Here is a 21,091-nt window from a genome sequence, read left to right as displayed (position 1 = left end):
CAAGTACTGTTCTTATAAAAACAATGTTACACCACTGTTGAATTATTGCTTTCTTATATGTATTTATATAGACGCAAGTGACAGCAAAATTCATATAGTAAACTACAGCAAACAACTTGCCATACAAGTATGAACTCTAATGTTGGAGGGCGATATCAAAACTTATGAAAAAAGAAAGTGAAGTTTAGCTGAAATTACAATTAATAGAGAAATTGTATGAAATAAACAGCTGCAATTAAATTTCAACGACGATCTCTGAATGATCAGGTAGCTAAATTTGTGTTGACCCCAATTCCTAACCTTCCAAGAAGTTGAGGTGAATCGACCCTCTAAGGACACTCAAAACCTACAGGTTCCCGTGGCGTATAGGCTATTGTTTCTGTCAACGGCAAGAAATAATAATAATAATAATAATAATAATAATAATAATAATAATAATAATAATAATAATAATAATATCATGGAAAATGCATAAGAAAAATGAAGGAACCGACGTGAGATTATATGCGTATCCAAGAATGTCTAGTGCTCTAGTTCAACCATGTAGCCTGGTAACAAGACGAAAATGTATAAAAACACGAACTCCATGTTCCTTCAACTAGAAAAAAATATAGTCAAGTTGAATGACGTGGTTCCACTAATTTTAAACTAAAAGTAAAACTCCTCGTATACCTGTCAGTATGTTGACAATATGCCCTCCGGAGCATGCATGGAATATTTTAAGTTATATTAATACACACTTACGAAAATATAACACAACGCTTCACTCCAAAGTCTCCATAAACAATTAGGGTCGGCACTTACTTGGTAACTAGGCTATAGTGGGTGTTTGCTACGAAACTCGAAAGATTGTCATGCAATGGTAAAACATTGAGTGTAGTTGTTATTCCATCAAATTACTGTGATTTCACTAGTAAATCGTCGAAGAATACACTAGGCTTTAGGCAGCAGCAAGAACTGCTTACAACCCACAACTGCCTTCAGAACTTCAAAAGGTAACTGTTCACATTTAAGATATCTGAACCGCAGGTGATAAAAAACGAACAAACAGCAGCAGTAAACAGCGCCATCTATTGTAAGAAAAGGCAGAGAGATTTAGAGCAGCAGAGCCATCTATCACGTATTAAAATTGCACGCCCCATCCTTACCCAATATTGGTTTTGGTGCTGCCGGAATGTAATTTCTTATGTTCGACCTTGAACAATGAGACAGAAATAATATTATCGAAATGATTTTGAAGAATGAAACAGATGACAGTGTATATGAAATTCTTTACAGAAAGTATTTGTTACTTTACACGTGTAATTCCTTTGCAGTCTCTTGGGACGTGTCTCTGGTATCGAAGTCCCATTTTTTTAGTAGTCCTCAAATGTGCTTATGAGTTTTTTTTTTTTTCTAAATAAACATATTTCTCGTTGTTACAAAATAATCTATTGTTCTTTCTCGTAGCATCGTCATGATTTTTCATTCTTATTAACTTATCTTCAAAGATTGTCAATAGCCAATGTTAGAGCATAGCCGTCAACTAAGGCTGGTAGTACAGTACGGTGCACAATGTTTTCCGTACTTCGTACCAGGCTAAAATACCGTACCGTACCATCAATTATTTTTCAGTACGTACAGTACGGTAAAAATAACGCACCTTAATTCCGTACTTTTATGATACTATAAGCAAACTCAATCTACGTCAGTAAAATCCCTCTGTGAAAATTTCAATGTTAACAGGTGTAAATTAGCAAAGCGACTACATATACATGTGTATATATTCAGTTGTCGAAATAATAATGGTGATGATGATGATGATGATGATAGTATTAATAATAACAGCAATGATATCAATACTTAAGATAAAATTAGTAATAGCTACTACTAGTAATGTCTGATTACATTAAACTACTACTACTACTACTACACACACATGCATGGTATGCTACAAACTGAAATGTTAAGCACCTTAGTGATGTACTTGCGCAGTCACTGAAGCGGCCAAATATGCATTAGTAATTGCTTAATGATATATCCAAACCTAAGGTAAGGTACGGTACGGAATTTTGCCAATTTTTTCCGTACCTAAATCGTACCGTACCGTACTTTGGTAAAATTATCGTACCGTAATGTCAGCCTTGCTGTTAACAGGAAGTGGTGTAAAGGAGTGGATGAAACAGAAAAGTGCAGCCGAAAAGAAAAAAATATTAGGATTTGTGTGTTAACACTTTGTTTTTATGTTCCCATGTTCCTCACGCTTTTTCTTTCATGTGAGGGTTTTGGTGCCGTTGTATGGGATAGTGCTTGTTTCCATATATATATATATATATATATATATATATATATATATATATATATATATATATATATATATAGTCTTTGCCTTTTCTTTCAGCACATCAAGTCGTGTCTTGCTTTATATTCTTCGACCTATGGTTTATATCACATACGGGGACATTGGGTACTTGGTGCAAACTAATATCCTTGACCATGCGATAATTCACAGGAAATATCCTATGGAAAAAAAGGACAAAAAATGACATAGAATTGATGATATAGATTCTTTTCGTGCTTCAGGGAATCTTGACTGTGATTACAAGCTGTCGAATGCTGTTCTCAAGGTCGTTGATGGAATAGGCACGTCCTGCCAATTAAAGGTATGACATCCGATATTCCAGCCATTTCCTGCGCTCAGGGACAGACGTCTATCTGTCTGTCTCTAGGCGCACGCTCCCAACGGTAAGGTGCAACCTCTCGCCGAAGGAGGGAGACGAAGCATTACTTTGACCTGTGGCCTTTGGGTTCCTGGAAGAGTGGGAGGCCCTCCTCCCAGTCTTTCTCTTGCTTTTGGCAATATTTTGGACACGCATGACGGGATGCGCTATGTACATTATCTTCCCAGTTTATTTTCAGTTCGTTATTTAAATGAGAATAGCAACAATAAAAGGTCTATTTATAACTGCTGAAGTCATTCCGATAACAGCACGACTATATTTCTAATGGTTTATAGTTTAAATATTCACCCACTTTTCGGTAGTTTTCAGCTGAACTGTGACTTTTTAATCAATAAAACACTTATAGTAACTGAACTCTTGAACAGATAGGAATCTTATTACGGCGCATTAAATATGAACTTTGGTCTTCCCACGTACAGGTGCGCGCACACACACTTATCACCAGGATATACGAATCACACATCAGAAACAGCCACTTCACCAGAAAATATTTCTGAAGGACACTTTTTTTTCTTAACATGAGAACAGTTTTCTTTATACTGCTGTATACCATTTATGATCTGTCGAAATATTTGTTATGTTAGGAGTAATGATAGCAGCTCTCCAGAATATCTATTTCAAATATCTATTTCTGTGAGTAACAGTTACAGTCTACGGGTTTTGAACTCCACATTTATACTTGCCGTCTTTCAGCCTGGAGGCCAACCTCTTCCACCACTGGCGTTGCCCAACTATTTAGAGAGAAGTTACTTCAATTCAAGCTGCGAGGCGGTACATTTTTTAAGGTATCCGTACACTAACAGTAATGAAAGAGAACATTTGAGAATTTTGATAGAGTAATGACAACAACTCCGATAATATCTTTTAAGTAATACTTGGCCTTAGGAAAACATTGTTGAACCTTCGAGAATTTTTTGCAGAATTGTTGAGAGGTGGTTCTTCCATGTGGGAGGAACGGGAAGCGTTAGGTTAGTGAAAAGACCATGTTATGTGGATCATTCATTCCGCAGTTATTCTTGACTCCAGTGTCATTTTTTTTTTGTAGGGGATGGGGCGAGGTGGCTTTGGGAGTTTGTAGATAATAGCGTAGTAGAACGTTGTAGTTATGTAGATGGTCCTTTGTAAGTTTCACTCGGGGTATTGCTGTGCTTCCAGTTGTGAAGCTGTCGCTTTAAAATTCTCAAAGTTAGTTGGTGGCAAATTGTGGAAAAGTGGCAGTTGCTGTTCTTTGCATTTAGAACATTCATAATAATCAACACTATTGAATGAATGGGAATATGATCAAGGTGAACTAGAATTCCATTCGAGGTGCGGTGACGAGAACCGAGTGCTGATTTCGCCGTTTCCGAGAGCGACTTTTGTTTTCTTTTGCCATGTTGTTCATTTCTAAACTATTTTTTTTTAATCAGCACATTTACTCAAAGTCTTTGTTACTCGTCTTTGATTGCGGATGGCAAGATCAATAGTTGAACGGAAGTAGAGTTACCTTCCTATAATTTAGCGTTACTATAACTGCATTACCATCTTCATGGTCATATTCGCTCATACATCATCACTGCTGTTTTTAATAATTCTTTATTAGATTTTCTTGGATCCTTTCTTGCTTTTAGAGCGCCCCATTTCTCTCTCTCTCTCTCTTTCTTGCAAACCGGTCCAGTGCCCCTGGAGCGACCCAGGAAAGATCCTGGGAAGACCGACATCCTCCTGCCCTGTCAGGAGATCTAAGAGGTTGCACTATATAAAGTCACAACCGACTCCATGCCACCATGCAGTCACCTTCAGGTGATCCAGGATAAGACAAGTCCGCCCTTCTCCTCTTCTTGCAGGATAGGTTGTAAGAGACGGGCTCTTATCGACAGTAAGTCTCCTTCCACTTGGTGATTGTGTTCCGCTGCGCTGAGCGTATTTTGTCCTCTCCAAAGATTCTGGAAAGCAGTGCTTTGTTTTCCTCATTCTATAATACAGTGAGAGGGCTTTGATTCAGTTTTCTCGTGAGAGTATCTTCATAATCTCTTTCACGTTGCAAGTATATTTGTTTTCTTTACTAAGTATCTGCAAATTCCCTTTCTATGCGAGGATTGAAATGATTGAATCTTTTCGCAATTTAAAGTGTTTTTTCTATGATAGTGCGTGGATTCCAGTTTGCATTCAAAAGCATGTCGTTTTCTTTTAAATTTGGAAAACAAGGAACTTAGCTTCTCTTTTTACAATACGTGTTCAAGAAAAGGATTCATCCTACACCAAGTTCTTCCGCATTTTTATGGCGAAGATGATGCGAGGATGACAGTTGGAGTGCTGGAAAGCATTTTGCAACGCAATTTACTTTTTCTTTTGTTTTCAAGCGCTTTGTTAGGAGAATTAGTAACGCCTTTTTATGGCATATAAAATTAATTTTATGCGAGACCTCAGTTGTTTTCGTACTGAAGGCTTTTTAGGATATTGAATTACCCCATTTTTGTCTCTTATTTCTCATACAACTAACACGGAGTCATGCTGAAATTATTGGCATGAGCCAGAAAAAATCGCGCTAAAATTTGCGTTCTAATTTTACTTTTAGTTTATTGGAATTAATTTTATTGGAAGAGAATTTAGTGAAATATATGTGTGGGTGTGTGTGTGTGTAACACACACACACACACACACAGAGAAAGAGAGAGAGAGAGAGACCTTACAGACCTTACAATTCGTTCGGGTTGCCCCAGGTCGCTCAGTGTGAGGCACCTTTGATGTCTACCAGAGAGTTGCTAACGCATCTTCCGGTATATTTTGCATCTTCCAGTCTTGGATGGTCTGGGATGCATCTTAGATATTTGTCGAGCTTATTCTTAAACACATCTACGCTCACTCCTGTTATGTTCCTCAGATGAGCTGGTAGCGCATTGAATAGACGCTGCATTATCGATGCTGGTGCGTGGTGGATTAATGTCCTGTGTGCTTTCCTTAATTTTCCTGGTATAGTTTTGGCACTATTAATCTACCTCTGCTTGCTCTTTTGATAATTTTAGTTCCATGATGTTTTCGGTAATTCCTTCTATCTGTTTCCATGCTTGAATTACCATGTAGCGTTCTCTTCTCCTTTCAAGACTATATAAATTTAAGAATTGTAATCTTTCCCAGTAGTCAAGGTCCTTAACTTCTTCTATTCTAGCTGTAAATGACCTTTGTACACTCTCTATTTGTGCAATATCCTATTGGTAGTGTGGGTACCATATTATATTGCAATATTCAAGAGGACTACGTACGTACATTTTATAAAGCATAATCATGTGCTCAGCTTTTCTTGTTTTGAAGTGCCGGAACAACATTCCCATTTTTGCTTTGCATTTTGCCAATAGAATTGCTATTTGATCATTGCATAACATATTCCTATTCAACATCACACCAAGGTCTTTAACTGCTTCCTTGTTTGTGATTGTCTCATTATTAGGTCCTTTATATGCATATAGCATTCCTACTTTATCACCATAGTTCATTGATTCAAATTCATCAGAGTTAAATACCATCCTATTTATCTCTGCCCATTTATATATTTTGTTTAGGTCTCTTTGTAGCGAGTTCCTATCTTCATCACAAGCAATTTCTCTACTTATTCTTGTGTCATCTGCGAAACTTCTTACTACTGAGTCCTTAACATTACTGTCTATGTCTGCAATCATAATCACAAACAGCAATGCAGCTAACACCGTACCCTGTGGTACACCGGATATTACCGTAGCTTCATCTGATTTCTCATCGTTTGCAATCACTATCTGTTTTCTGTTTTGCAAAAATTCTTTTATCCATCTTCCTACTTTGTCAACAATGTTATGTTTTCTAATTTTTTTCGCTAATATATTATGATCTACCTTATCAAAAGCTTTTGCAAAGTCTAGGTAAACCACATCTGTATCTTTTTCATTTATCATATTTTTATATATGCTTTCATGGTGGACTAACAGTTGGGTTTGTGTACTTTTTCCGGGAGAGAGAGAGAGAGAGAGAGAGAGAGAGAGAGAGAGAGAGAGAGAGAGAGAGAGAGAGCATTTTATTTCTAAAGAAATGCTCTCTTTTGATTTTAACCAAAAGCCGTTTGATCCACAGGCCAACCAGAAGCTCGCCCAGGTCCATTATTAACAAAAGAAAAGTTTTCGGAGTGAGAACTTTAATTAAACATTACTTTTTTGTGAAAAATAGAAAACCCCAAAAATTCGTATTGGATTCTAGATATTATATGAAGTGACATACTTCAAAACACCGCTTTGTGGTGGTTTTTTAATTCTGTCAAAGCGATCCGTCTTCTAATCTTTAGTAGAGGCCCTTTAAAAAAACCCCAAGCCCAGAGATTTTTTTCATAGATGCATAACAAAAGGAATTTTAACTCTCTCTCTCTCTTTCTTAGAATACACTGTCTAATTTTAAGTACTTAAATTAATATCTAGGACACAGATTAAATTCACACTAAAGTATTTTTTCATTGAAAAATATCCATACAACGACTTTTTTACACTGTCATGTATGAAATCTGACATAATGCACAACGATAATAATTGCATTAATACATTCCAGTGCGTCTCGCAGCTGCTCTTTTGTTTTTGTCTGCGTCTGCAGTGTGTAATGGCGCTAAACTTCCCTCTCGGGGATACTTGACCCCAGGGGCTGGGGCCAGCCCCAGCACGGCTGGAGCGTCTTCATCACCAGGATTTAGTTCTGCAACATCTGGGTAAGTAGCAGCTAAGCTTTTTGTCTCCCTTGATGAAATTCGGCTGCAGTGGTCAATTGTGTTTTGCAAGTCTACTGACATATTTGCATACTGCTGCATAAGATTCACTGCTGTTCCTTCGTCAGCTCAGCTCCTGTCCAGTATACAGTATGTCACCTATGAAAATTGCTTAGATAACCTAAAAAGATTTTGTAATGTTTTCTTTAGATGTCACCCTTCCAAAGTAAATGACCTTTCGCAATTTGAAAAAATGTTTACAGGCATGTGTATGTTATCCAGAAAAGTTATCCATGCTTCTGAACTTATCAACAAGTTTGCCATATGTTGCTTTCAGACATTCTCTAACAAAAAGCTTTATTGAAAAAAAAACATATTTTCTACAATAGCAAATTTTCATTTACAAGATTATGACCAACGGGTCAGTATAGGAATTATTTTGAAGACTACTTAGACCCGAATAATAGTTAGATTATAGACAGAAAAGTCAAACCACACAACATACTTGGTTATTTCATTAACGGATTCAGAGCAGAAGTAACAGTATCTAATTCCTTATATGTATTTGGCATAAATCCTCTGATACATTCTGTTTCCTCTCAGCCACAAAACATCTTTGTAGAGCATATTTTTTAAATTATTTTCTTAGATGAAAAGGATTCTAATACTGGAGATACAGCAATAGATATTATGTGGTCAGAAATTATATTCTTAATAGACAGTTGTGAGCTTCATTTATAAATTGCTTTTAGCCATACAGGGGACAGCAATTTTAATAACAAGATTTAATTTTTTTTCAGATCAGGATCAGGTTTTGGCAGTTCTAGTTTTGGCACAGGAAGTTCTGGGGGTTTTGGTTCATCTGCTGGTGTCAGCTCTGCAGGCAGTGCTGGCCATGGAGCATCATCCAGCTTTAGCTTTGGCAGCTCAGGGAGCCATGGCACCTCTAGTTTAGGTTCAGCTGGTTCTGGCACCCATGGCTCATCCGGCACATTTGGGTCCAGTGGATCTGGAGGTCATGGATCATCAAGTGCTTTTGGGTCTGGTGGATCTGGTAGCCATGGATCATCCAGCACCTTTGGGTCTGGTGGATCTGGAGGTCATGGATCATCAAGTGCTTTTGGGTCTGGTGGATCTGGTAGCCATGGATCATCCAGCACCTTTGGGTCTGGTGGATCTGGAGGTCATGGATCATCAAGTGCTTTTGGGTCTGGAGGGTCTGGAAGCCATGGATCATCCAGCACGTTTGGGTCTGGTGGATCTGGAGGTCATGGATCATCTAGTACTTTTGGGACTGGTGGAGCTAGTGGCCATGGGTCATCCAGCACGTTTGGGTCTGGTGGATCTGGAAGCCTTGGGTCATCTGGCACTTTTGGGTCTGGTGGCTCGGGTATCCATGGAGCCTCCAGTACTTTTGGATCTACTGGATCTGGAGGTCACTCATCTAGTGCTCTTGGACTGGGGGGATCTAGTGGCCATGGTTCATCGAGTAGCTTTGGATCTCATGGTTCAGGTGGTATAGGATCATCTGGCAGTTTTGGATCTGGTGGCACTGGCACTCATGGGTCATCTGGCACTAAAGGATCAAGTGCTTTTGGTAGCACTAGCAGTAAAGTATCATCAAGTAGCTTTAGTTTTGGGACATCATCTTCATTTGGAAGTGGTTCAGGAAGCCGTGGATCTTCTGGAAGCTTAGGTAGTGCTGGAAGTGGCTCTGGTGCTCATGGTTCTGGTTCATCTGGAAGCTATGGTACAGCAGGGTCTTCAAGTTCAGGTGTTGGTTCTACTCATGGAAGTAGTTTTGGTTCAAGCAGCGGATCTGGTTCTGGCTTTAGCCATGGAGGTACCTTTCGTTCGGGATCTGGTTCTGGCCAAGGAAGTACTTCTGGTTCAGGTAGTGGCTTCAGCTCAGGTTCCGGTTCTACCCAGGGTGGTGCTTTCGGTTCAGTTGTAAGTTCAGGTTCTGGATCTGGTTCTAGCCATGGAAGTGCTTTTGGTTCAGGTGGTGGTTCTGGATCTAGCCAAGGAAGTGCTTTTCGTTCAGGTGGTGGTTCTGGATCTAGCCAAGGAAGTGCTTTTGGCTCGAGCACTGGTTCTGGATCTAGCCAAGGAAGTGCTTTTGGCTCGAGCACTGGTTCTGGATCTAGCCAAGGAAGTGCTTTTGGTTCGAGCACTGGTTCTGGATCTAGCTTTGGAAGTACTCATGGTTCAAGTGGTGGCTCTGGCTCCAGCCAGGGAAGTGGTTTTGGTTCAGGTGGTGGTTCTGCTGTAACCTATGGGGGTGCTTCTGGCTCAAGCTCTGGCTCAAGTCACGGCAGTTCTTTTGGGTCAGGTACTAGCTCTGGTCTTGGAGGTGCTTTTGGCTCAGGCACTGGTTCTGGGTCTAGCCATGGAGGAACTTCTGGGTCAGGTAGTGGCTCTGGAGGTGCTTTTGGTTTGACTAGTGGTTCTGGGTCTAGCCATGGAGGTGCTTCTGGCTCTGGGTCTGGTCATGGAGGTGCTTTTGGGTCAGGTAGTGGGACTGGGTCTGGTCATGGAGGAGCTTTTGGTTCAGGAAGTGGTTCTGGGTCTAGCCATGGAGGAGCTTTTGGTTCAGGTAGCAGTTCTGGGTCAAGCCTTGGCGGTGCCTTTGGCTCAGGAAGTGGTTCTGGATCTAGCCATGGAAGCACTTTTGGTGCAGGTTCTGGGTCTAGCCATGGAGGCAGTTTTGGTTCAGGAAGTGGTTCTGCATCTAGCCATGGTGGTGCTTTTGGAGCAGGAAGTGGTTCTGGGTCTAGCCATGGTGGTGCTTTTGGAGCAGGAAGTGGCTCTGGGTCTAGCCATGGAGGAGCTTTTGGTTCAGGTGGCAGTTCTGGGTCTAGCCATGGAGGCAGTTTTGGTTCAGGAAGTGGTTCTGGGTCTAGCCATGGTGGTGCTTTTGGAGCAGGAAGTGGTTCTGGGTCTAGCCATGGTGGTGCTTTTGGAGCAGGAAGTGGCTCTGGGTCTAGCCATGGAGGAGCTTTTGGAGCAGGAAGTGGTTCTGGGTCTAGCCATGGAGGAGCTTTTGGTTCAGGTGGCAGTTCTGGGTCTAGCCATGGAGGCAGTTTTGGTTCAGGAAGTGGTTCTGGGTCTAGCCATGGTGGTGCTTTTGGAGCAGGAAGTGGTTCTGGGTCTAGCCATGGTGGTGCTTTTGGAGCAGGAAGTGGCTCTGGGTCTAGCCATGGAGGAGCTTTTGGTTCAGGTGGCAGTTCTGGGTCTAGCCATGGAGGTGCATTTGGCTCAGGGTCTGGTTTTAGCAAAGGAAGCGGATCTGTCTCAGGAGGTGGTTTTGGGTCTAGCCATGCAAGTAGCTTTGGTTCAGGCAGTGGATCAGGTGCTGGGGCTTTGGCAAATTTCGGATCTCACGGAGGAGGAGCCTTCGCTGCTGCTGGAGCCCATGGTTCAGGATCTGGAGCTGCAGGAACTGCTGGCGCCTCAGCCAGTTCAGGATATGCAGGTACAAATTTTTGTGTGATATGTAATAGTATGTAATAGTGATCATTTGCCACACAAACTGATTATATGAGTAATATATGCAGCAATATCCTATGCATTAGGAAAATGTTCATTGGCAGAGCAGTAATTGAATTACCTCATTCATATTTTAGGATCTCATCCTGGAACCTGCCCAAACTTTGGTAGGTGCGAGAAGCCAGCAGGCTACAGCAAGAAATGCAACTCTGATGGCGACTGCAGTGCTGCAGAAAAATGTTGCTTCGATCCTTGCTCCCCTAAGCAGCACTGGGCTTGCAGGGCTCCAGGGACGAAGTCTGTGAATCAGTGGTAAAAAGAAACCAGAAAGCATAATACTAAATGCTTTTTGTCACTGGTCAGAAGCTAAAGCTGCTTTGAAAGGACCCCTACCCGAGGCGCCCAAAAATAGAATATGAGAAACAATCTGAAACACCGCTCTCATAAAATGAAATACTATGAATAAAATATTTAAATGCTCAAGTATTATGAAAAGTAATAAAGGAAATCACTTTCAGCGCCTGGCTAATAATTACTTTGCATTATTTATTCATAAAATTGTTTGTTCCATTGTCCTCTATGTTCTCTTCAAGATGTAAAAGTGCTTATGTTATTCTTCATTCAATTATATGCATGGCTATTACTACATGAATAAAGAAGAAATTTTATGGTTAGTTTTCTTTCTGGTACAAAAAATATGCCATTTCTGATTAGCTTTTGGCTTAGTTCTAAATTGTGTTGGGGACAGTTATCATTATATTTCCGGTAGAAAAAAAAATTCATTTCTAAAAGCATCTGTAAACAGTCTTATGTTAATGACAAAAGTATTCTAGTGGTCCAAAGGAGGGAGGTACCAAAAAGATCTGACTATTTGTGGATGTTGCCTTTTTGTTTACAGGAAGCATCCTCTCTGCTTTCAACGCTGGACAGTCCAGGAGCCATAGCAATACCAAAAATTCTACCTAAGTTCATGAGGCCTCCCAAAAACGAAAATTGAAAGTTAATTGAATTATTATTCATCTTCGTGTCTTTGAAGATCAATAACTTATTCGAATGAAACCAAATTTTTTCATGGTCCCTAATTAATTCTTTAGAATAAGTGGACAAAGCATTTGGTTGTTCTTTCATCCAACTATGTTTGTTCTCCCTTTGGAAATATCTACAGGTGGAATCTGTTCAAAAGAAAGACTTTCGACTGCACCCCTCATGAATACTATCGCATTGCTTTAATATTCACTTGTACTGAGTAATTTGCAGAATTATTTAATCACCCTCTTCCCAAGCACCTTTAATCAAGCTAGCTTATTGTCCCTATTGCAAAACAAAATAATGGCGTCCTTACTTACTTCACCAAAATTTAGTTAGTTTCTCTGCATGGCTTTAGGGAACCTTTTGCTATCATTCTCCATTGCTCTGCGGATTTTGGCAGCACGAGGCTAAGTACGCCTTGGAAGGCAAAGTGTCATATTTCAAGGTTAACTTTATTCAAAATCATGTAAAATATTAACCAAACAAGTGTAGGTAAAATGCAGTCTGCTGTCAAGAAATTGCAAAATGGCAATATATATATATATGGACATATGCTTACAATCTGGCCATGTTGTAAGCTGTTGCAGTTGATTCCACACCATCTGATTGTTTCTCATTTGTTGTCTTCTCTCTCTATACAACAAAGATCTTCTCCATACCTTATTTTTGACGTCTTATGCCAATAAATCGATCTTCTAGATCTTTAACGACCAGACCTTCAACTTCCAAGTGTCTGTAGGGCCTCTGTCAGTTTTAAATTGGGGGTATGACTGAATTGGCAACCCTTTTAATATAGTCAACTCTAAAGGCCTCTCAAACTCAGTTTTGTCGATATATTTCCGATCTCTCTTAAATTGTGTGTGTGAAGGTAATGAACTCTAACATCTTTCACATTTCCGCGTTTATAGTGCAAAAACCAAAATAAATAAATAAATAAATAAATAAAATTCTCGGATTTCAGATGCCTAAGTCTGCTTCAGAAAACTATCGTTTCTATTCTGAAGCAAGTTGTTTTTGTTACCGCCGATCGCTAAACTTTATAGATGCATTATTTTTTCAAGCTGAGAATATCAGGTATAGAGATCTGAGAGTTTTCATTTCCCTTGATCATATTACAATCTAAATAAGTTTATATAGTTGAAATATACACCCCATATTTACTATTAAATCTTCTATAGTGTACGCCACAAGCTGATCTCTATTCTGCAAGTACTGTAAGGAGTTTTCTTTTTCATGGGATTAGTTTAATGATAATTTCTTTTGTCCTATCTTATATATAAAGGTGAATTTTTATGTGTTTGTTTGTATGCTTGTGTGCTACAGAAATCCGAACCGTTTGACCGATCTGGACAAAATTTGGCACGTGGACATCATTTGACCCAACTTAGATGACAGGGTAGGTTTCAAACCCGCACCGCTGCCCCCTTCCCCTTCCCTTTGTAACTTATGTGGTAAATAAACTCTACAGGTTTATCATACTTCATTTCATGTACTCGAGACCATAGAAATATATTAATGAAAATGCTTTTCAGTCACCACAGTAATACCTGGATAAAAGGGATAGACAGCACAGTAATATATGGACAAAAGGGACAGACAGCACAGTAATACAGTAATACCTGGTTGAAGGTGGCAGGCAGCTCAATAATACCTCAATAAAAGGGACAGTCACCACGGCAATACCTGGATAAAAGGGACAGTCACCACAGTAATACCTGGATAAAAGGGACAGACAGCACAGTAGTATCTGGATAAAATGGACAGTTGCCACAGTAATATCTGGATAAAGGGACACTCACCACAGTAATACCTGGATAACAGGGACAGACAGCACATTAATACCTGGTTAAAGGGGACAGACAGCACAGTAATAACTGGATAAAAAAAGGACAAACAGCATAGTAATATCTGGATAAAAAGGAAAAAGGGACAGTCACCACAGTAATACCTGGATAAAAGGGACAGTCAGCACAGAAATACCTGATTAAAGGTGACAGACAGTACAGTAATACATGGTTAATGATGTTAGACAGTACAGTAATACTTGGATAAAAGGGACAGCCACCACAGTAATACTTAGATAAAAGGGACAGTCACCACAGTAATACTTGGATAATATGGACAGTCCCCACAGTAGTAACTGGATAAAAGGGACAGTCACCACACTAATATGTTGATAAAAGGGACAGACAGTACAGTAACACCTGGTTAAAGGGGACAGACAGTACAGTTATAACTGGTTAAAGGTGTGAGACAACACTGTGATACCTGGATAAAAGGGACAGTCACCATAGTAATACCTGTCAGTTCGCAGGGTAAACGTTCACATGAAAAAGTATAACTGTCAGTCGGACCGTCAACACAATTCACTCCCACTCTCCCTTCTCCCTCCCCCTCCCCTTTTCCTTTTCCCTCCCCCTACGCGTAGAATGTCATTCAGAGTTTTCCCGGGCAGTGCCGGTTGGTCAGCTAGTATTTAATATAATTAACTTCTGCCTTATTTTCTTTTGAAGTGTATAGCCCCCTTTTGCTCTAGAATAATCACTAGTGGCATCTATTCTTAAATATATGATCGATAATGAACGAGAAGACCAACACAATGATTAATGATGGAACTCCAATAAAATTGCTCCATGAAACCTAACAAAGATTAAATCAAAATATAAACATCAATAAAACACTAATCAAAATTAGGCTACGAATAAACCTAACGGTCTGGCTCAAAGGGATGGGGTTGGTGTAGGGAAATTAATGAAATGCTTTTCGTGAAGAAAATGATCACTAACTATATATAAAATCAGGATTGGCCGTAACCTGCATCCATGGCAGATACGCCGCAAATATATGCTAAAACGTTCGAAGACCCTCCATCGAGAAATTGCAATGCTGTAGTGCAAAACAATTAAAAAGTCTTTATTGTTTCCACTCAGGATGACTTAAGGTCAGGATTTTATACCAGCCTTCGTACCTAATATAATAAAGATGCTAATACCGACAATGATGATAATTCCTTATTTGTATAAGACTGCTTCAACGCATGGGAATTTCCGTGAGATTTATCTGTCAGATAACAAAGGCCACAGTAACAGAGAGAGAGAGAGAGAGAGAGAGAGAGAGAGAGAGAGAGAGAGAGAGAGAGAGAGAGAGACGGTTGTCAAAATACATTATAACTTGGCAGGGAATTTCCCTCGATCCAAGTTTAAAAACAAATTTTTTTTTGCCATAATCAAATTCAGGTGATCATAGCATTACATATCCGCAGAATTTTACCTTTCCATTACGCGCCTTTTTATAGCATATTTTTTTCTTATTGTCTCTGTTGCACTTTTCGTGGTATGATTGACGCACTGCACCTGATATCCGAACACACTGACAACGCTGGGTGACTGGCCAGAGTTGCTAAGTAGTGAATCATGAAAAAAAAATACTGATCTGGATTCTTTCATCACACAGCGCAGCGAATGATCAAGTTCTTGTATAAGGTAATGAGTAGAGCAACATCTTCGGCCTAGCTTTTCCTTCTCGGATATTCATGTACGTCCCGGTTCGGGTCTCAAACGTAGAAATCTGCTATCCCGGATACCGCGACCATGACTCACGAACCACTCCCAGCTTTGAAGAAGAGCGCAGCTATCATGTGAAGCGGAAATCTCTTGACACTCTCCATGGATTGTTAAATCCTAGCGAAATGACGGTTGTAGATACAATTATGCCTGACGGTTTTAGTTAAGGAATCAATAGAGCTGATTAAATTGTCAATTAAGTGTACTTTCAACTAGCCTGGGTATTATATGCAGTCAAAGTAATATTATGAAAGGTACAAGAAAGTTTATACTACTGTAGACACATACTGTATACATCAATGTAGGGTAAGAATTTCTTTAGTATTACTTGAAGAATTTATTGTCTTGCAGTATGCAAATATATTTTCCATGCATATTACGTTAATTCTTTTTCCCCTTCACTTGCCGCACCTGAGAACAAAAGCCGATTTAGTTCTATTTCTTTTCCCCATTTCTTTGCAGCCTTCACAGAGACCCAACTTTTCTTACTGTTCTTCTACTTGTTTTACAGAGCTGAAGTCTGATGGGATGAAATCAGTCTCTGGGCTGAGCAAAACGTGAAACCATTTCAGAACCAAGCTAGGCTTAGAATAGACCACTCGAGAGCATTAATAATTCTTTTTCTTTTAATTCAGGTCCTCTTTCTTCTTCCATTCTTCCCTCGTGGGCCCTTCTCTCTCTCTCTCCCTCCGCCTAATCTCCGCATCCCTGTCCGTGATCCCTTGACCTAGCCTGACCCTGACTTTGGTGGGAGGAGCAGAACCAGTTTCACTGACGGCACGGGAAGTTGCCCAACGCTGCACGACGGTCATAACGTTTTTTGAGTCTCTTCTTCTCTACCCTTTCTACCCTCTGTATCTGTCAGTGACAGATTTTCTTTCTGCCATTCCGGTGAGCTTTTTATTTTGCTGTATCTCTCCCCACCCGCTCTTCTTCAATAATAACCCATTATGACCCGAAATAAACTCCTATCTTCATTGGGTCGTATTCACTAAACACTAACTTTAGTTGCAACTGACCAACGTTGGTTCCAATCCGAGAACACTTCCTCAGCCTACCACGACCCACCAAAGTTGACTAACCACCAGGTAAATAGTTTACTGTTTAGGTCAAAAGAGGTACAAGAGATTTTCCAAGTCGTGGTTACATGTTATTGTTGCCCCCACCCCAGTCCTGTCACCCCTCCTCTGGGATCTCTCGGTCTCTCACTTGTGAGGTATATACATACACACACACACACGCATATATATATATATATATATATATATATATATATATATATATATATATATTTATATATTTATATATTTATATATATATATATATATATATATATATATATATATATATATATATATATATATATATATATATATATATATATATACATACACGACAGGATAAGCAGGATTCGGTTAAATGGCAGTGTTTATTCTCAAGGCCAAAGGAAATAAACATTTAATGAAACAGGCATTCTCACATGTGTAATTCTTTGTTTCCTGTTGATCAAAATGATTTGACTGGAGATCTCAGAAAATTTCAGAGAAACTTTTTTTTGTTGAATTAATCTTCATCGACGTTCAGCATCGAACACACACACACACACACACACACACATATATATATATATATATATATATATATATATATATATATATAATATATATATATAAACTTCAATTTTTGTGTTGTGAACTCGGACGATTTGACTATGTAATTTACGTATCTGAGATCGATAAAAATGGTATGTTTTGAAAGAAATGAGATAAAAGCAGCCTAAAGTTTTGTAGTCTAGGAACTTTATTTTTGAAAAAATAAACATACCACGTATGAACTCTATCATTAAAGCGAATTAATTCCAGTTAGTTTTCACAGACAGTATGATTTATTATGGCCTTCACGACTGTTAATCAAAGTAATTCCGAATAGTTGTTTATAGTTCCCGGATATATAGTTTCCTAGTAGAAACTTCAAAAACTAACATTGTTAATTTCCTTCGGAAAACTGTTATTTTTTCCCCCAGAAACAAAGTTTCCTACAAAATTCCTGCGAATTATTTTTAATAATGCTCATATTTGGGAGAATGCTGTTTCTGTCTCTTGGTATTCCATTCTCTCAGTTTATCCACTTAATGGAAATTGTTCCACTCCTTCATTTGCTATGGTGTCACACGTTTACGCTCTGCTTTCATTTCTCTGACCTAATCTCTCTCTCTCTCTCCATCTATTTAACTATACATCTCTATCTCCTGGAACTTTTAAAATAGACTTAATAAATAGTTCTGCGGTTACCATAAAATGATGATTATCAAGACCATTATTTAAAAACAAAATTCATACTAATGTTCTCTGTTACCTCAGTGAAGTTAGGCAGACGACGGAGAACGTTTTTGAGCGTTACGCAGCACCAAACTCTTGACAGATAACGTGACAGTAAATAACAAGAAAACGTGCAATTTGCATAATTCAACTTCATACTCTCTCAAGTGAGGATCGGAATGGCGGGAAAAGAGGAAAAGGAAAGAAAAGTGGCAACTAGCCATTGGAGAAACGATAGATAGACCAACCTTTCAAAAGAGGGAAGGTTATAAGAATGAACGAAAACAACAGCTGGGGAGTTCTGATCTTGGCACAGAATCATCCTCTGGATACACTTAATACACCGCCAGGCAAGAAAACCACATCGTTTCAATCAACAGTCAGTTACCGTGGAACTAGTGTATGGTCTTTTCACCGAATTGAACAACTCCAATATACTTTTAACACTACTGAGAAATTGTAAACTTCCTGTATCTTTTCAGTGTCCTGAAAATATAGCGAATGTTTCGAATGGGTATCAGTTCTGCAGAAGAAAATCAGATATGCAAAAGTTATGATAAAACGCAATATTTGAAATACTTAGAGCATGCATCTTTACCGTCAATACAAATTTCGGGATTTTAAACAAGCGTTCTTAATAATCGGTCCTAACCACTGATATGGATTGGCCATTGTCAGAAAAACGATGGTTCACACTCTGGAATTATAATGCATGAAAGAATTCGACATAGTTCAAAATGTATTCCCAATTATACATCTTCACTCTCCAGACACGCATGTGTTGAGAAATTAAGAAAATACAAAAATTCTGATAATTCTTTCTAACCACGTTTTTCTTTCATTTTAGTTGAAATTTCAAAATGGAATTTTCCGCCTAATCTTTCAGCCTTCAGTCATTTAAGTTATCAGATCCTGACCTACAATTATTTTGCACATTCAGCCTCAAGTTTCTCTCTCATTCATTTAAAGACGAAGACTAATTTTCATGAGACATTTGCGAGAGAGAGAGAGAGAGAGAGAGAGAGAGAGAGAGAGAGAGAGAGAGAGAGAGAGAGGACCTTGGTCAGCTGCAATCCCTGAGGCTGGGTTTTTGTTTAGCAAGAGGTTACTGGGTGAGCCACTCAGCCATGAAGAAGATGCAGAGGGGCGTTTCTAAGGCTTCATGACCCGCAGGTGAAGTTCATGAAGAAGAGTCACGCTGACAATCTGATCGCTGTTGATGAGGCCTTTGCATTAAGTGTTCATAAAAGAACAAAGCTCTTTCTTTTCCCCAGAGGAGGCGAGGATGGGAATATCTGTCCTCAATGGCAGACTCTACGTTGCGTTGCAAAGATTTGGAAATAGGAAAAAGCAAGTAAAAACTGCGCAGGGCCGGTGGTTGCCTGTGTTGCTGGCACTTATAGCGTTGCCAGATGCACGAGTGTGGCTAACTTTAACCTTTAATAAAAAAAAAACTACTGAGGCTAGAGGGTTGCAATTCGGTATGTTTGATGATTGGAGGGTGGATGATCAACATACCAATTTGCAACCCTCTAGCATCATTAGTTTTTTCTTTCACAGAACACTAAAAGTATCCTAATTCCGAGTGTTCCGCTGAAGCATTATTGCTTTTTTGTCAACCGATCACAGGATTTCAAAGCACGCAACACAAGTCCTTCGAAAATATGTATACTTTTTATGGTTACTTATCTTTTCCTTAAAGGTTAATATCAAAACTAGTACTGAGATTAAGATTAAAGTACGCATTAGCAATAAGTGACGAATAATGAAGACAATTTGTTCATGCTAGTGAGATTAGCTTTTTCTTCCAAATTCTAATTTTCATTAAAGCTATGTCGCACCTCGGTTGGAATTGGAATATGGAATTTCAGATTTCAAATTCCAGTTCTAGCCTAGGGGCGACATATCTTTAATAAAAATTGGGAATGGAATTTGGGATTTCTTCCAAATTCCAGTTCTTATTAAAGATAATATGTCGCACCTAGGTTAGAACTGGAATTTGAAAACTGAAATTCTATATTCCACTTCCAACTGAGGCGTGACACAGCTTTAATGAAAATGAGAATTTGAAAGAAAAAGCTAGTCTCACTGTCTTGAAGAATTTTCTTCATTAACCGTAAATCATTGCTAATACGTATTTCAATACAAGTCTCAGTACTAGAGTATTGGTATCAACCCTTAGTTAAAAACATACGTAACCTTAAAAAGTATGCATATTTTCTAAGGACCTCTGTGGTATTTTTAGATGAAAAATAAACTAAAATTTGCTTGGAAATCATCAAATAACGGAAAGTTAAATTCTTCACTCGCCTTTCAGACGCCCGAACAAATATTATGACCAAAACTAATGACAATATCTTTAAAAAAATCGGCAACGCATCAGGTGCTGTGATTCGAAAGTTCAACAAGTGAATAAAAGTAACCGGCTTTTGGCAAAGGGAAGCTTTCAGACTTCAGAAACCTGTATTATAGGAGGGCATCTCGCAGCGCCCAGAAATAATGTACCTTCTTCGCCTGTTATTATCGCGCAACATATCTATATCTGTCTATCTATCTATCTATATATATATACATATACATATATATATATATATATATATATATATATATATATATATATATATATATATATATATATATTTACGAATTTTCCTGGGTTTATGGTATTTTTACAGGAAGGCAACGGAAACTTTATTTAATTGGCCTTGGAGTTCTGACTTACATAAAGGGAAATCGTAAAAAACAAAGAAAAAAGCGGTGATTTTAGGAGCTGAAGACTCTACTTTATAAGGAAATGTTACGTAAACACTTGGGATAAATTAAAGAATTATATTTACAAAAGAAAACATTAGAAGGGTAAATGGGTAAGTAAATTGTTAAAGGGCTTGCAACGCCTGAAGATCCTTCTACTGGAGTCTTGATTAAGAGCAAGGCACAGTCCAAGATGAGTCCACTGCGAATGGGTCCCTCTGCAAGAGAGATTTACACATTACACGCCAGTAAAGGAACAATTTAACACAGAATATGTCTCGAGTCTGCACTGAAGGTGCCAAGGACTCGAGGAATGAATGACCACTTTACACTTGAACACAGGACACTGGAAATGGCACTGGATAAACTGGCACAAGGACAGATGTGAAATACTGGCACTCCGATAACTTTCTAAAGGGCAAACTGTCGTGATTGAAAAGTCTTTACTTGCACTTTACCTTAGGGGAAGTGGGTCTCTAGCGAAGGATGATGAGGGACGATCACACTGACGATGCACGCTGTCCC

The 21,091-nt window shown here is 38.9% G+C and overlaps 1 protein-coding gene across 1 annotated transcript; it reads left to right on the top strand.

The window, feature by feature from the left end:
* Positions 1 to 4,477: 4,477 nt before the first annotated feature.
* LOC136828585 (fibroin heavy chain-like) lies at positions 4,478 to 11,573 on the top strand. The gene is made up of 4 exons (XM_067086595.1): positions 4,478 to 4,578; positions 7,266 to 7,419; positions 8,217 to 10,891; positions 11,043 to 11,573. Exons 1-4 carry the CDS (start codon positions 4,479 to 4,481, stop codon positions 11,219 to 11,221), a joined length of 3,108 nt encoding a protein of 1,035 aa, XP_066942696.1. The 5' UTR covers position 4,478; the 3' UTR covers positions 11,222 to 11,573.
* The last annotated feature ends 9,518 nt before the right edge of the window (positions 11,574 to 21,091 follow it).

Source organism: Macrobrachium rosenbergii, chromosome 43, assembly GCF_040412425.1.
Source record: "Macrobrachium rosenbergii isolate ZJJX-2024 chromosome 43, ASM4041242v1, whole genome shotgun sequence".
Taxonomy (NCBI): domain Eukaryota; kingdom Metazoa; phylum Arthropoda; class Malacostraca; order Decapoda; family Palaemonidae; genus Macrobrachium; species Macrobrachium rosenbergii.
This window is presented reverse-complemented; position numbering and strand designations above follow the sequence as displayed.